At 33.1% G+C, this 15,558-nt stretch overlaps 4 protein-coding genes and 2 long non-coding RNA genes across 10 annotated transcripts; 3 read left to right on the plus strand and 3 right to left on the minus strand.

The window, feature by feature from the left end:
• Positions 1–140: 140 nt before the first annotated feature.
• On the plus strand, positions 141–1,619 carry LOC105251257 (mitochondrial import inner membrane translocase subunit Tim29). 2 transcript variants are annotated; one of them, XM_011257906.3, is made up of 4 exons: positions 141–369; positions 437–538; positions 656–1,082; positions 1,555–1,619. In XM_011257906.3, the coding sequence occupies exons 1-3, from the start codon at positions 225–227 to the stop codon at positions 1,072–1,074; spliced, it is 666 nt and encodes a 221-aa protein (XP_011256208.2). In that variant the 5' UTR covers positions 141–224; the 3' UTR covers positions 1,075–1,082; positions 1,555–1,619. The 2 variants fall into 2 exon arrangements, with proteins under 2 accessions (XP_011256208.2, XP_019883052.2); XM_020027493.2 differs by lacking the exon at positions 1,555–1,619 and having other exon boundaries at positions 656–1,118.
• Positions 1,541–4,725, minus strand: LOC105251259 (1,4-alpha-glucan-branching enzyme). Its single transcript, XM_011257907.2, has 10 exons — positions 4,542–4,725; positions 4,259–4,428; positions 3,934–4,172; positions 3,634–3,843; positions 3,249–3,556; positions 2,953–3,153; positions 2,510–2,862; positions 2,212–2,396; positions 1,801–2,092; positions 1,541–1,728 (listed from the first exon to the last, which is right to left on the minus strand). The coding sequence occupies exons 1-10, from the start codon at positions 4,652–4,654 to the stop codon at positions 1,721–1,723; spliced, it is 2,079 nt and encodes a 692-aa protein (XP_011256209.1). The 5' UTR covers positions 4,655–4,725; the 3' UTR covers positions 1,541–1,720.
• LOC105251258 lies at positions 4,710–5,972 on the plus strand. The gene is made up of 3 exons (XR_889197.3): positions 4,710–4,852; positions 4,927–5,128; positions 5,386–5,972. It is a non-coding gene; the product is annotated as an uncharacterized LOC105251258 (long non-coding RNA).
• A 300-nt stretch (positions 5,973–6,272) lies between these two features.
• On the minus strand, positions 6,273–9,870 carry LOC105251260 (ceramide synthase 6). 3 transcript variants are annotated; one of them, XM_011257909.3, is made up of 8 exons: positions 9,548–9,870; positions 8,225–8,414; positions 7,903–8,020; positions 7,522–7,634; positions 7,105–7,435; positions 6,904–7,022; positions 6,679–6,823; positions 6,273–6,552 (listed from the first exon to the last, which is right to left on the minus strand). In XM_011257909.3, the coding sequence occupies exons 2-8, from the start codon at positions 8,401–8,403 to the stop codon at positions 6,460–6,462; spliced, it is 1,098 nt and encodes a 365-aa protein (XP_011256211.1). In that variant the 5' UTR covers positions 8,404–8,414; positions 9,548–9,870; the 3' UTR covers positions 6,273–6,459. The 3 variants fall into 3 exon arrangements, with proteins under 3 accessions (XP_011256211.1, XP_011256210.1, XP_011256212.1); XM_011257908.3 differs by lacking the exon at positions 9,548–9,870 and adding an exon at positions 9,063–9,519; XM_011257910.3 differs by lacking the exon at positions 9,548–9,870 and adding an exon at positions 8,676–9,015.
• A 208-nt stretch (positions 9,871–10,078) lies between these two features.
• On the minus strand, positions 10,079–14,796 carry LOC105251261 (beta-1,4-glucuronyltransferase 1). Of its 2 annotated transcripts, XM_011257911.3 has the most exons (6): positions 14,545–14,796; positions 13,481–13,832; positions 12,832–13,054; positions 11,411–11,799; positions 11,049–11,250; positions 10,322–10,534 (listed from the first exon to the last, which is right to left on the minus strand). In XM_011257911.3, the coding sequence occupies exons 2-6, from the start codon at positions 13,819–13,821 to the stop codon at positions 10,322–10,324; spliced, it is 1,368 nt and encodes a 455-aa protein (XP_011256213.1). In that variant the 5' UTR covers positions 13,822–13,832; positions 14,545–14,796. The 2 variants fall into 2 exon arrangements, with proteins under 2 accessions (XP_025262657.1, XP_011256213.1); XM_025406872.1 differs by lacking the exon at positions 14,545–14,796 and having other exon boundaries at positions 10,079–10,534; positions 13,481–13,821.
• Positions 10,382–12,846, plus strand: LOC112637366. The gene is made up of 4 exons (XR_003122520.1): positions 10,382–10,545; positions 11,080–11,342; positions 11,431–11,873; positions 12,711–12,846. It is a non-coding gene; the product is annotated as an uncharacterized LOC112637366 (long non-coding RNA).
• Positions 14,797–15,558: the final 762 nt, after the last annotated feature.

The raw sequence follows: 15,558 nt of genomic DNA on the forward strand, positions 1-15,558 counted from the left end.
TTGGTCAATTCTAACTCGATTTAAGGAATAACTTAACAAAATTAAAATTCCCTAACAGATAGCCAATCCTTTTATCGGATTAATGCGATATCGCCTTAAAACTAGGAATAGCTACTTCACATTGAACGCGGTTTACATAACCTATTATTTCAAACAACCAAATGTAATAATGGTATCGTGACAGTATTTAAATTCATACAATTGTATTTGAAAAAAAATTTAACATGAATTCTCAACAAATAATTCAACTTCCTTATCGACTCAAAGCAGTTTTTAAATTGTTTACGTCGAGATTTAATGAAATTGGGAATAAAATCAATAACTATGAAATGCCCGAAAAAATTAAAGGCACTTTTCTCGAACGTTGGGGTAAATAAGAATAGAAAGAATGAAATGTCATATTATGTTCATGTAACAAAAAATTTTTTTTTTATAGCAAATTATTGGCATACTCTGTATAAAGATTATAAAGGTGTTGCGATTGACGCAGTCATAGATTGCAAAAAACGTCCTGTACGTGCTGCAATATACACTACATGTATGTATCATTCTTTGTATGTTTCTCAAAATTATAATTGATTTGAATTATAATTGGTTTTAAGACATATATAAATAAAAATAATTTGCTTGTATAGAAAATAATTATATATTATAGTTTTAGGAGGCTGTTTTTATAGTAGTCGATGCAATCCAGATGAAACTACGTTTAGGGAGCAATTGATACAAAGTAGTATAAAATTAATACAAGTGGGAGAACCTATACGCAATCCTGTTTCTGTACAGCATATACAATGGTTGGAACAATGTTACAATGAAGGACTTGTGAGGACATTAAACTTGGGTATTTTGTCTCTGATCTGGTTAGATAATTATGATAAAGATTGTTCATTGTACAAGGCTGTCTGCCCTTACCTAAAACCACGATTTGTAACCTTTCATGAAAGAGTAGTGGATATAGGCTTTCTAAACAAATGGTGGTTATTAGAAAGAAAAATGAAAGATTATGATATAAATGAGGCTGAATTTAGTGTGACACAAATTACAAATAATGTAAATACTACTTCAGCAACGTAATAAATAAGGTACATAAATAAAAAATTATATGAATTGTGCAGTTTTCAGACAAGATAAATATATTTATAATATAAATTAATGATCAAAGTGGAAACATTATATTTGAAGATTCAATTGAAGGGAAAAAAAGAAAAAAAAACAGGCTTATTTTCTCATATTATAAATACCTAAATGCAATTAATTTCTTTAACATTGAATAAATCTCTCTTCAATAATAACTTTTGTAAAAGTACATTTTATAAAATGTAAGAAGATATATATTTTGACATACAAAGCTTATTCGAAATATATTCTGAAAATTAGAAAAAGTGGAATAATAAAAAGTAAAGATAACTTTTGACTTTTTTGAATAAATTAAATACATCTCAGCCTTTTTAAGCAATTATAATATATATAAATATATACAATATTTATTAATAAAAACTGATAAAAATTAATAAATTGATTAAAACTAATAAAAATTGATTTGCATTTTTTCAGGGTTTATAACATATCTTTATATGCAAGTTCCAATTTAATTGTGTAAATAAGTTTCATATAATTTTGTATTCTATAAAAATATAAGATCTTTCTCTTTTCATTTATGTATAATCTATTATATTATCTATAATTTTTGGACAAGCCCTCCATTTTTCTATAAAATGGCTTATGAATCTACAAAATTAAATTGTTTATTAATATTATTCACTATACACGATATTAACATAAAATATATTTATGCATTACCAGTTTGTGCATAAACGATAGCTGTACGGCACGGAATGTAAACCATCATCTTGTGTTGATATGCAGAAAACGGTTCCGGTTGTGTAAAATGTTGTACATTTGTATCTACACGACGTTGTCCTCCAAATTGTTCATCGTCGCTACATAAAACAATCTTGTACGTTCCTGGATTTTTCATACCAATTGGATAATCAGCAAATGATTTGGATGGATGAAAATTGAAGACAAATGTTAAATCAGCTCGATCAAATACGATTACTTTGTCATCTTCATGTTTCCAGCTTACATAGCCCTATAAAATTAATATTTTTTGTTCTCACAAGTTACTCTAATTCTTTAAATATCTCTCAATTCTTCAACACTGAGTTTACGCAAATAATAAAAGATAGTGTAATGTACAAAACTGCTTACAGGATGAGCATGTAGCCATCCGTATTTCTCTTCTAGCGTATTGATCGCGCGATCCCAATTATTCATATATTTGTACTTGAGTATAGGATCGTCCGCTAAATTCCACTGACGTCTAGCGTAATGATAACTTTCTGCATTTCCAATCCTTGGAAAATCCAGCCATTCGGGATGGCCAAATTCGTTGCCTATTAGACACATTTTTGTCGAATATCTTTATGCTGTTATAGTTTTTCTTGATACATAAATTAAATATATTTTGAAAATATAATTGTGCACATAAAATTAACTGAATGATTACCTATAAAGTTGAGATAAGCTTCGCCACCCAAACCATGCGTTATCAGCGTGATTAGATTATGGAGGGCAATGCCACGAGAGATAATGTCACTGTGATCACTAAGTGTACTCATGTGCGTGTACATCTCCTTATCCATGAGCCAAAATGCAATCGTCTTATCACCCACGAGAGCCTGATCATGAGACTCGGAATAAGCGACCGCCTTCTCCATCCATCTTCGATTAGACAATGTCCAGCAAATTTCGCCCATCTTCCAATCTTCATCTTTGGTTTCTTTTAATAGTTTGATCCACTTATCAGGAATAGCCATGGCTAACCGATAATCGAATCCTATTCCACCTTCGGCGACTGGCCTTGAATATTTTATCAGTTATTATATTATTATATATTACATTTAAATTTTTATTTGCTTCAACTTATATAAATTGATATATGTTTTATACCTGCAAACGCCTGGCATTCCACTAACATCTTCGGCTATCGTAACAATCTCGGGAAATATATCGTGCAACATATGGTTAGCGATCATTAAGTAGACTATACCCTCCACATCAACATTCAAATTGTAATATTCATCATAATGACCACTGAAACCTTGTCCTAAACCTCTTGAATGATACAACATCGATGTAACGCCGTCAAATCTACCAAATATTCAAACATTTTAATAAAAAATTACGGAGAAATGTCACAAATTTTTTACAAACTATAAAGATCTCTTCTCACAGAAAATAAATACCTGAATCCATCAAAAGCATATTCCTCAATAAACCAACGTAAATTGGACAGTAAAAATCGAAGTACTTCGTATTCCCCATAGTTGAACAATCTACTGTCCCATAAAGAATGCTCGCCGCGAAAGCCAGAATGGAAGAAACATGCATCTGTACCATCAAACATGTTTAGCCCATCTAAAGTATTCTTGGAAGCATGCGAATGCACCACATCTAATAAAACATAGAGACCATGTTGATGTGCCACATCTATCAATTCTTTCAATTCATCCGGTGTTCCATAACGAGATGAAACAGCATAAAAGGAAGTTATCTAAATAAATTTAATAAGACACATTATAGAGTTGCAGATTTTTATATAATTTGGAAATTTATTCTATACACATATACCTGATATCCAAAACTAGCATAATATGCATGCTCCATTATTGCCATTAGTTGTATTGCATTATATTTTTGCCTTTCAATCCGTGGAATCACATTTTTGGCAAACTCCAAGTATGTGCCGACCCGCCCTTCCTGAGTAGCAATTCCAACATGACATTCATAAATTCTCAAACTTTCTGGTTTTTTTGGTTTAGGATGCTTAAACTTGTATACCTGAAAAAAAAAATATATATATAAATACAAATTTTCTTGTTATGTTCTCCATATGTCAACACATTTATATTGCTAACTATATCTATATACATTTTCTGGATGCCATATACGTTGTTTAAAAGTAGTTCCTTCTGTTTTCGGTGGCTGTACTACATAATTTGCCCAAGGGCTCAGTCTTTCAAGCAATTCATTATTATGATTTTTTATGATAAGTTTTACTTCAGATAGATGCTTTAAAGGACAACTACCATCTGCATTCGGAGGTAAATTCAACTCCCATTTTCCATATTCTAATTTTTTGTACGGTGTAGCAGTTTTATTCCAATTATCTTTATAATTATATAGAAAAGAGTCATATTAATCAAATCAAGATTTTTATGATGTTAAATTATACATAAATATAGCTTTCTCTTACTGAAATCTCCAGTCAGAAATACTTCCTGTGCACCAGGTGCCCATTCTTTTGCAACGACACTATTGTCATCTTGAACATGAATACCAAAGTTTTTGTACGCAGTTGTAAATTGCTTCAAGTCTCCGTCTCCTGCCTCTATTTTTTCAACATAATCCTTAAATAAGGCATACCTAAAGATAAAACATTATTACTAAAAATAACTACGAGAGGTCTCAAGTTATTACGTAGTAATAAGGATAAAAATTACGTAAATGTTTACATAAATTACTTTAAACATAAATACCTTCGGCGAATATCAGTTTCATACATCCTTAAATAAGGATCTCTTTCCAGAAGAACATTTATCTCTGGAACCTCGACTTGCGAAGGATCCATGCTGGACCATTTTCCTCCCATATTTTTATCAGACGACGTTCACCGGTTAATGGAATCGACAACGCAATTGAACAGAAACCGGCTAAAATTCAAATGACACATCAAGGTGATCCCTTCCAGGCCTGCGATCCCCTCTCTGTCGCGGATGACGCGATGAGCGACGCGTTCGCATCTTGATAGAGGAAAAGACGGAATAGATCCAACAAGTAGTACATACGTGTATGTAATATGCATGTATCATAGAAGTGTAATAAATTTAATGTCACCCCGTATGTTTATTCCTGCGCTTTCAGGCTCGGTACGCAAGAACGAGTATTACAAATAGCAAGAAACAAACATGAACACAATGCCTTATCATGATTGACTATTATTTTCGGGACTTTAAACATTTTCCAAGCAATAGCCAATTGCATGACATCACTACGTAATATTTTATCTGTATTTTCTGAAATTTTCTTTCTCTATCAAAAGGAACTAAACGTCAGAAGTTCAAAGGTGATTAATATATTACAAGATAATTGCTCGCATATATTTTTTCATTGGCTTAAGGAAACATTATTTCCGGATTTTTAAGAATTAAAAGAAAATAATCCCAGCGAAATATCGGAGTAATTATAGCAGTGTAATATATTTATATGCTAGTTTTATAATTCATTACATAATTAAGATCTTGATAGATGAAATCTTGCCAATATGGCGAAAATTTGAAATAAATGTAATTTTACAATTTGGATATTTAATGCTATTTTTAGATTGTAACGGGAAACACAATAAAGTAAAATAGGAGCATTCAAGAATCGGCAAGGAAATTTTATTAGATACAAGAGGATGACATTGCAACTGTATTATATAAAAATAATTAATAATACCAGTGACTTGTATAAAGGCTCACATTGTAAGTACAACGTACAATTTATGTAATATTTATACGTTGATAAATGCAAAAGTTGCAGCAGCCTAAGCGATCTATTAACATCGCGAAATACATAGTTAACATATACTTAAATTATCGTATTTTTGAGAAGATTATGCACTAGTATACAAATGTATTTGGTTGACCTTTATATAATGAGGGAAAGAGAGGTCCTTTTAAGATAAAGCACATGTGTGTATATGTTAATGAATATATGTGAAGATATATGATGTGTGTATGTGTGTGTGTGTGTGTGTAATTATATAATTAGTAGAAATTTATTATTGAGTAATATATTCTCACTTATTGATTACTCTGACTAATGCTCACAAAGTATATGAAAATAAATAAATACATATTTCAAAATAGTAATGCGATATTAACTTGGAGATAATAGATGGAGTTCAGACATTGAATATCTTGCAACTTTGGTCCATTCTTATCTTAACTAAGTATTAAAAATTCGCTTAAAGAATGTGTATATATAAATATACACTCTTAATTAATTCTTAAATAAAGTATACATATTTATGATACGAATAATGGGGATTGTGTTCTTTGTTATTTTTCTTTTTTCGTTGTTCTGTATATATATTTTCATTAATGCAAGTGCACGACAATTGAGAAAATTATAGGTAGATTTATAATGAAACATTGAAGCTTTAAGAAAAATACTACCAAAAGAGAAAATGAAAAAAATTATATATAATTTTAGATGAGATTAGATACGTTAATATTAATATTTTGCGAATTACGAGATTAAAATTGTATCAAAGAATTTTATTATATTTGTAAGAGAGAGATTAGCACCTGGCTAAAATGTCCGGATGAATTCTCTGCCTTGGAAATAGTTCATAAAATAATGACTCGTCTAGCATGCTGTTTGTTAGTGGGTTTTTGCTCTTGAATTCGTTTAGTTAATATAATTTGTGTTGTTTATGGGAATATTATTGACTGGAGTATCAGATATTTCATCACTGCTACTACTGCGAATATCACCTTCCATCTGTAATATTTTTTTCAAAGAAAAAGAAGAGAAGATTAGCATATAAAAGTATATTTATTCATTGATATTAAAAAAATATTTCAACGAACGTGCACGCGACAATTTGTATAAATCAACACCACGTACCTGACCAGCATTGAACGAGTTATATGCGATTTTAAGAATTAAATAAGTCCAAATGAAATGGAGTATCAGTAATAAAAGTAATAAAGTATTAAAGATATAATATGCAGGGAACATCGGCACTATTTTAGGCGCTTCTATAGATGTGCTGTAACACGTAATAAGTTTGGATTAATCTGCATCCATATATTTAATTGAATTGAACAAAGATATAACATTGATACATACCTATATATTATCCAAAATGGATATACACCTATACGTGTCACAATCCAAAGAATTGTAAATATGACAAATATATAATCACATAATTTTTGATAATTTGCATACTTGGCCATTTTTGCCATCTGAAAGAATCGAGAAAAAAATTATATGAATTGAAAATATACGAAATACCGTTGTGAGCAATTTTAATCCTTTAATTGTTACCTCCAACAATATATCCGCACAATCGTGACATAGCAAGACTAAAGAACCAATCCTTGTTAGGTTTCCGACCCACGAGAAACACATGAGCGAAATTGTCGCTATATGATGAATGAACATCTGCCAGAAATCTTTTCTCTTCACATCAAAGAATTGAGAGAAGCTTAATGCCCAATAAAATGACATTGATATCATATAATACCACCATATATCACTGGTAACAGGATGGTAAGGATAATTATAATAACAATATTTTATATCCCAAAGCCATGGTTTGTCCCACAGGACAACAAGGCCATAAAGGAATGAATATACATAATAGAAACATCTCCAACTAAAAGAAAAGATTACATATATTATTTTTCTGAGTGTTGTACAATTTTTGCAAAATGTACAGTATAATTAATTAGGATGACTAACCTGGTTTCACAGAACTTTGTAAGAGTAGATGGCTTATCTTGAGAACGACGTAATCGTAGCCATCTTTCCACTTGCCTTTCAGACCAATCTAATTGATGAGCCAATCCCGAAATCTTAAAATATAGTTGTGTGTTACACGATGCTAACACATAAAATGCAGATAATATACAAGTATATTAATAATTGATGCTTCAATTTGTATTTTAATATTATTATAGTATTTTAATACTATTATAATATTTTACTACCATATAAGACAATATTTTAATGTTATTTATAAAAATGACTTTATAAGCTTTATAATCTATTGAAAGAAAATTTGATTTTTTGTTGCAATTGCATATATAATTTTGTTTCATGGGATAAATTAGTGTCACTTACCTGCTTATGATTGGTTTTCTTACTAAGATATGCTTTTTCTAATATTTCATTAGGTACTGCTCGTTTGCTCCTAGTATTTTTTATACCAAGCGACTTTCCAAAAGGAGCAAACCAATACCTGAAAAGTGAATTATGAATCTAAACAATTGTATAGGCTAGTCTTCTTCCAAAATTCCATAAATTTTATAATACACATTAAATATTTTCTTTATGATATATTTTGAAAATTATACATATATATTCATAATCATTATTCACAAGTAAGATGAGATAAAGTATAATAGGGCTACAAAATCAGAAGATATATCAGAAGGAACCTTACCTTTCAAGAGTATATCTTATCCCTAATAGAACAAGTGCCATGGGCAGAGGAAATATTAAATGCTGATAATTAGCATACTTATTGTCTGCATTCGGACTGATATCCTCCCATGTTATATTATGAGGCAACCAGATGTTCGGCGACCAAAAGGTCGCCGAAATATTTTTCAAGATATTCATTCCTCTATAGCCTGTAATGCACAAATGTATTAGCATATAATGATTATAATAGCCTAACTGATAGCCTAAAGGAGAAACATTGTTTAGTTATTCACATTTGAGAGAATTGTGAGTGTATGCTATGTTAAATTACACTAAATTACTTGATTCATATCCAGGTACATATAGCTATAGATATAAAAAAAATTACAGGAGAATTTAAAGAGCGAGTGAGGGGAAATTAGGATTAATCAATGTCAAAGTTATGTTGTCTCTCGTCGCTATGCATTTACCGGAAGGATACGATCGAGACGCGGGATTTTATTATTCTCGTGTAAATAAATACACCGCGAAAATTAATCGGAAATTTTCTTCGAATGCAGTAAGCAGCACACTCAAAGCGACCACCTTGACATGTATCTTGACTATCTGAAACGCGCCACTGAACTAGACGAAAAGAATACACGACGAGAGAGCGCGCGAGCTCGTAGCCTATGACGTTTCCGTTGCTATCGGAACTCGTAATGACACTTCGATAAGCTTCGAGGTAACGAGAGAGAAAAACAGAAGAGAAAAGAATTGCGATAAGAATGGATATCTACGATCGAAATCGAGCTTCATCGACACTGATCAAAGTCTCATTATTATTAATCTATCATATAACTACTAGGATTTATTACCGCTACTATTATTGCGCCACCACTAGCAGCAGCAGCGGGAGGAGCGATTGTCGTACGATCGAGATAACGAGACCATTTGGCCGCGTGACCGTGCGTTTCACCGCTTTGATACTCGTCGCACCAATACTGTCAACCTCGGCGAGCCATCATAGACGGCGAGATACCTCTAATTAATTAATGATTACCGCACGAGACTGGCCCGCTCGTGCGTGCCAGCGTTTCGTTTCGACAGGCGCGCCCGGCAAGGACGAGCACGTCCGATCGTATCCGATCCTACGCAGCCTGCAGTGGGAGGTGGGTGTGGGTGGTGGGTGTCTTTCTCTCTTTCTCTCTCTCTCTCACACGCTCTTTCACTGCATTCTCCTTCTCCTTTCCTCTTTTCAATCGCTCCCTTTGTTTTTTTGTCATGCGGACGTTTCCATGGAATCGGTAATGGATCTCTCCCCTTCGACCTTATTTGGCGATTCGGTATTAGCTTTACTTACGTTGGGCTTACTTGCGAAGATTCTTATCCCGTATGCGTTATTATATCCTATACTATACGTGTCACGTGCGATTTTTATCGCGCCGAGAAAAATGTTGCGGTTACCGGGTGAGTCATCGGACAGCCGCGAGAATCTAGAGTCTACGCAGAGATGAACGATATTGATTTTATTTCCAGCAATTGATATCCGCGCGTATTATCGGTGTCGAGTGATTGACGATAACTTTCACAATATTTGGAGAGATTCTATCTTATTTTTGTACTCGAAATAAGAGAACGTCGTTTTTTATGCTCCGAAATGCTAATTGCTCCGATCACATGGATTGTTAAAAGTGTGTTCGTTGAAATGGCTTCCTGCGGTGAGGCGACCAATAGCGACTCACCTTGGCGCGACTATTTTCAGATTCTAGTCCGCATAACTCTAGTAACGCGTACTTTGCGGTTGAGGACGTAAGGACGTTGATATGTGTAATTTAAAAAATCGAAACTTGGAAAAATATACGTTGGAATGTCAAGTATTTTAATTTGATCGGGAGGCAGGTGAAATTGTAACATTTATTTTTTTGCGTATAAAAATTTTTATTTCCGCGATGATATATTCGAAAAACGATTGATATATTCTTCTATAAGTCTAATTAAAACTTTCGCGATGTCACCGAAAAATATTTTCCTATCGTTCGTATACAGATATATCAGGCACCGCGTGCGCGTCGAAGCAATTTCTCTCTATTTTTTTTTTCTCGAGGACGAAGAATTACGCTGATTCATAAAAGTCTCATTGAGCGCATCTACGATTAATCGGATATTGCTTGATTAAATGTTTCGTCACGCGTTGATAGATCCTGGCGTTTCGCCTCTCGTGCGGCCGGAAAAACTCCTGCGTGGCCGAGATGAGCTTGTGCGTTTTCCGCTTAATTCCCGGAGTATGCACTAAAAAGGCACCGTCGAGCACAACTAGCCGATAATTCAGCAGACACATCTCGAACATCTGTATACAAGGTGAATAAAATATAAAATCCCGATTATATAAAACAAGAAAGTCCGATATAATATATAGTCTAATTTATAATATATATATATATATATATATATATATATATATATATATATAATCTAAAGATAATATAATCTAAATTTTTATATAATAAATTTAAGTTATAAATTAGGATATTTATTAGGATATTACATATATAATAAATAAATAAATAAATATATATATATATATATAATCTAAATATAATATAATCTAAATTTTTCTATAATAAATTTAAGTTATAAATTAGGATATTTATTAGGATATTACATATATAATAAATATATATATATATATATATATATGTATATAAAAGTAATAATAATAATAGTACTTTATATATAATTATTTATATATAAATTTTACATATATAAATCAATTTATATTTTTCTAGAGTATAATATATAATTAATTATAATTTCTTTTTTACATTTAATATAATTTGAGAGAAAATCTATATTTAAAATACCTGAGCCATCTTATCCTGTTTTCCTTCCCAGGACATCTCTTCCGTGTAAAGCGGATCCTCGCGCGTACCGATGAAAACCGGCTCCCACCTATGATGAGGATATTCCCTTTTGGTGATGATCAACGGTCGGACTCTGCCCGGATCCGGCCTGATCATCCACCTGGTCAATCCGGGAAATCGCTGGCAGTGCGGACAGAGGAACCTACGAAGGATTCACCTTGTTACATCCATCTTATTTGAACATAGTTTCGCCAAAGATGCTTCATTTCACGGAGAAATCTTATGTAAACATAGGTGTATATTGGTATTTTTTTTAAATCTAGGACATATTCCCGAAATCATAAATTTCCATGTAAATTTACCTATGAAAATATACCGCTAGACCGGCTCGACAAGCAGCGAGGAGCTCGCGCTTCGTCGCCGGCGGCGGTTCGTTGGACTCTATCTCGAAGACGGGCACGACGAAGATCACGCCGACCTTGGGCGGCCTCCGACGTACCATGTCCATGAAACCGGAAGCTAGTCGCGCGCTCGGCAGCAGCTCAATGTCCGATACCAACACGCGGGACGTGTTCGCCGCCGTCCTCGCCACGTTCCGGGCGACATTGATCGGATATGTCATACTCCTCTTTTGTCTCTCGGTCTCGGCTTGTCGCCATTGAAGATCAGAGGCGGCGCAATCGCCTTGAACACGACTCTTCGCACTTAGAGCGGGTGGTCGACCGGCCGGAAACACCAAGTGGACGGAAACCTGCAATCATCGAATCCTTAGATCAAGATGCGAATTCTGTACTGTAGAAAACAGGATAGTAGGAGAAAGCATAGGTAATATTTTGTATTCCAAGAAGAATAGATATCTGTAAAAGGTGAGAAAATTGCATCGATAATCGATCACAATACATATCTTATCATTTCTTATTAAAATCGTTATAACATCTGCTATGAGTAACAATATTTTATAGTAATGATTTGAAATATAGATTTTAAATTTTAGAGATTATTTTTTTCTAAGATATATATTATCTATCAAGATATTTAATTTCCATTGAGAGAAAAAAAAAGAGAGAGAAAGAGAGAGATTTGTATCTTAAATAAGATCTCTCATACTTTGATAAATACATATCTGATTTTATTGGTTTACAATTTTTTTGTATTATATACGTTAAATATTAACTTGTTTTTGAGAAGATTTTATGTAGTATAATTTTTCATTCTTATGCTGTTGTACATAAGATCTAATTAATTAGGCAATTATAGTGGTTCAATACTTTTTTCTTCAGTTTCTATTTATATGAAATGTATAATCAAATGTTCTTAATCCATAGAATCTTAATTAAGACAATTGACATTCCATATGGATTAAAACGGTTATGCTAATCGCAAATGTGCGTGTTGATATAACGGAATCCGCATCTATTATGCTTTTAAAGTAAGCCGGTTCGTGCCAACTGATGTATGTTATGTGAATAATTTAGCGTGTCTAGAAAATTATTTCAACCGTTAACAAGAATTAAACTAGTTTATACGATACTTATAATAAATTATATTTACATAAGCAAACTGAAATAAGTTTTATGAAAACTAACGAAAAATCTATTTAGAAATATATAAAAAATGTTTGCATGTATGCGATAATATAAAAAATATCGTTTTATATTATAGAATGTCCTAGAAGCACTCATGCATTTATGGACTTCCGGATATATCGACAAAAGTATGAAAACTTTGAGGGTCGATGAGTATTGCATGACATTGCATTCATGACATGGAAATTGAGGAAGACCTTGTACATGGCAGGCTCGCACCGACAAGCTCGATCAAGCTGAGCGACAGCGAGGCCAGCGTCGAGACCTGGCGCAAATACTGCCAGGCTGAGCGGTCCCTCCCATCGTCTGGCCAACTCCACGATCCCGTAAACCTGATCGGCGGTGGCGTGCGTGGACAGCGTGATCTGGGGCAACCCATCTGTCGCTTCGGTGGCACTGCGCAACACAAACGGTAGGATCCTGCAGAAAGAAAAGGATTCCCATCGTAACAGTATCAGTCATCCATCGTTTATATTTAATGCAAAAACGAATTAAACACTTTATTATCGTGACATTAATCGATATGTTTTATTCACGTGAAGTAGAAAAACATTGCCTAATGAATTCATTCACAGAAAGACGAGCAAAGTAGTTTATTTTCTGCAATAAGTTTAACAAAAATATATTTTAAATAAGAATATATATTTTAAATAAGAATATATATATTAAAAAATTTTTATTAATATCATAATTGATTAAATTTGTTCTCTCTATACATGTATACATTTATTATACGAGCAAATTTTTTTCCGTGCTCCGCTTTCGATATCATTATATTTTCATCGCTCCGATTTCATTATATTTTCTAGCAAAATAAAAGTAACAATCTTTTGTGGAGCCTTGTACCTATAAGGACTTTTTTCGCCGATTTCGGGGCTCCAAGTGAGCCTGGACGGTGCATAAGAAAGAACATCCGGCAGACCATAGTACCATCTGCAGGCACTTCCGTTGCGGGGTCGCCGACCCGCCATATACATGCCTGCCGCATAAGCGGGCGGCCCCGACGGACCGGAATCTTGCTGCAAATTCGTACGGCTTCCGCTTGGTATCGAGATGCCATCGTCCTCGTGAAAAACGATTGTCGTCGTCGGCAATCGAAAATCGCGGCCGAACAGCAAACGACCGACCACCAGGAGGGATAGCATAAATGCCGGCCATACTAGTAGCCTGCGAGCAAGGCTGCGCATCGCTTTCTTATCTGAAAATATATATCGATTTAGAATTTAATTAATTTCATTTAAATGTAATTTTCATTTAAGATAATTTACAAAATCAAGAGACGCGATAGCATTAAGATTATAATGCCTAGTAATTCTGTGAGGAAGACGCTATAGCATAGTTTAATCGGTTGTTAAATTATTTGAGAATATACAAGTAATTATTTTTTTTAACTAAAATTATTTTCACAAAAGATAAAAATAGAAAGAAATATTTGAGTTTTTATTTAATATCTCACGATAATATTACATTCTAAAATAATATTATATTGATATTATTTACATATATCTCTATATTGTAGATATACATATTTAATGTACATATTTCATATGTATATTTTTTATATGATTTGATATGTTGTTGAGCTTTGCCTTCAGTGCGTGGTGCAATTATAAGTTTAATGCAATTGTGATAATTTATATTTTTCACTTTTCCATTTCGCTTCTTTTTCATGACATTATTTTATAATTAAATATATTTAAAGCTCTTATTTTCTTACTATTCTTTTTCATACTATAAAAATATCTGCAGAAATAAAACGTAAATTATTCCATATTATCTGTATTGTTCAGTTGCTGTTATATTTTTAGTAATGTGGAGTGATTTTAGAAGCGATACGTTTGACACATGCAAGTAAAGCTATAATTGATTAATCAATAACGAAAGACTGTTCGAGTCTTAATCTCACGCACCTCAGGAATTCCTCGATCTCGTCGTCGATCGAGAATAGTAGAACAAAGTTCCATATTATAAGTGCAAACGGCGGATCCTCCGAGGAACATCCGCCGTGAACTGGCACGGGGTGACGTTTACCGAGGGGCGAGACCGCGAAATATCGCGGATCGATGTCGCGCAAACGCTGTTGGCGAACCGCGAGGATGCGCAACCGAGGATGCATAGCCGCGATTGCAGGAGCAAGAGAATAAGACACTGCTAATGACACATAGAACTATCTCCATTAACAATCCGAAATAAATTTTAATGATGAAACTTTCATTTTGATTTATAAATTCTAACAAAATAAGTTTCTCTTTTTCTTTCGTTTGTTGTAACTCTTTAGTTGTTAATATTTTATATTTCATTTGTCTGTGTATATATTGTAGAATCATATGGAATCTCTGTGAAATAAAGCACAGCACACGCGAGAACAATGTATGCAAAGAAATAAGGTCACACGCATACACATATACATGATCGATAATTCAATAATGAGAGCGTATCGAAAAGATTGCGCAAACAAAACGAAGAATATTATATACATATTTTATATATTTATAAACGATGAAACTTATAGAAAAAAAATGAAGAAAGAGAGGTACAATACAAAGTACAATATAAAGTAAAATATAAAACATAGCAATTGCAGTTACGAATTGTTAAATTATTATATTATTAATATTACTATTGCGTATTACAGAAGTCAGAAGCTGCAAATCGGCGTATTGCATGACCCATTGTAGCAATTACAATCACGTGCCGCGATTGCGATGTAGAGTCGAATATTAGCTACACCATCATACCAGATTCATCGTACGAGCGTGTCTAAAGGTGAGACATTGTGTGTGCGATTAGTTATAGATAAAATACTATGGATCATTTAAGAGTCGCCGTCATTGATTTCAAGAGCATATTCTAATTTCAGCGATCTGCATACATAAGAGTATTATATACGTATACCAGCACTCCCTTCCGACAATGCAACGCGC

This window comes from Camponotus floridanus, unplaced genomic scaffold, assembly GCF_003227725.1.
Source record: "Camponotus floridanus strain SB8 unplaced genomic scaffold, Cflo_v7.5 scaffold16, whole genome shotgun sequence".
In the NCBI taxonomy this organism is placed as follows: Eukaryota; Metazoa; Arthropoda; class Insecta; order Hymenoptera; family Formicidae; genus Camponotus; species Camponotus floridanus.

Excerpts from the sequence above, each read along its gene's own strand:
- LOC105251257 (XM_011257906.3), top strand. The coding sequence starts at position 225 with ATGAATTCTCAACAAATAATTCAACTTCCTTATCGACTCAAAGCAGTT. Across the intron at positions 370-436 it reads CACTTTTCTCGAACGTTGGG|CAAATTATTGGCATACTCTG; the intron begins GTAAATAAGAAT and ends TTTTTTTTATAG. Across the intron at positions 539-655 it reads TGCTGCAATATACACTACAT|TTTTAGGAGGCTGTTTTTAT; the intron begins GTATGTATCATT and ends TATATATTATAG.
- LOC105251261 (XM_025406872.1), bottom strand. The coding sequence starts at position 13,821 with ATGCGCAGCCTTGCTCGCAGGCTACTAGTATGGCCGGCATTTATGCTA. Across the intron at positions 13,055-13,480 it reads GGCGAAAAAAGTCCTTATAG|GATCCTACCGTTTGTGTTGC; the intron begins GTACAAGGCTCC and ends TTCTTTCTGCAG. Across the intron at positions 11,800-12,831 it reads GCGAGCCTGCCATGTACAAG|GTTTCCGTCCACTTGGTGTT; the intron begins GTCTTCCTCAAT and ends CGATGATTGCAG.
- LOC105251260 (XM_011257909.3), bottom strand. The coding sequence starts at position 8,403 with ATGAATATCTTGAAAAATATTTCGGCGACCTTTTGGTCGCCGAACATC. Across the intron at positions 7,436-7,521 it reads ACAAAGTTCTGTGAAACCAG|TTGGAGATGTTTCTATTATG; the intron begins GTTAGTCATCCT and ends CTTTTCTTTTAG. Across the intron at positions 6,553-6,678 it reads ACTCGTTCAATGCTGGTCAG|ATGGAAGGTGATATTCGCAG; the intron begins GTACGTGGTGTT and ends AAAATATTACAG.
- LOC105251259 (XM_011257907.2), bottom strand. The coding sequence starts at position 4,654 with ATGGGAGGAAAATGGTCCAGCATGGATCCTTCGCAAGTCGAGGTTCCA. Across the intron at positions 3,557-3,633 it reads ATGCTAGTTTTGGATATCAG|ATAACTTCCTTTTATGCTGT; the intron begins GTATATGTGTAT and ends AAATTTATTTAG. Across the intron at positions 3,154-3,248 it reads TATGCTTTTGATGGATTCAG|ATTTGACGGCGTTACATCGA; the intron begins GTATTTATTTTC and ends AATATTTGGTAG.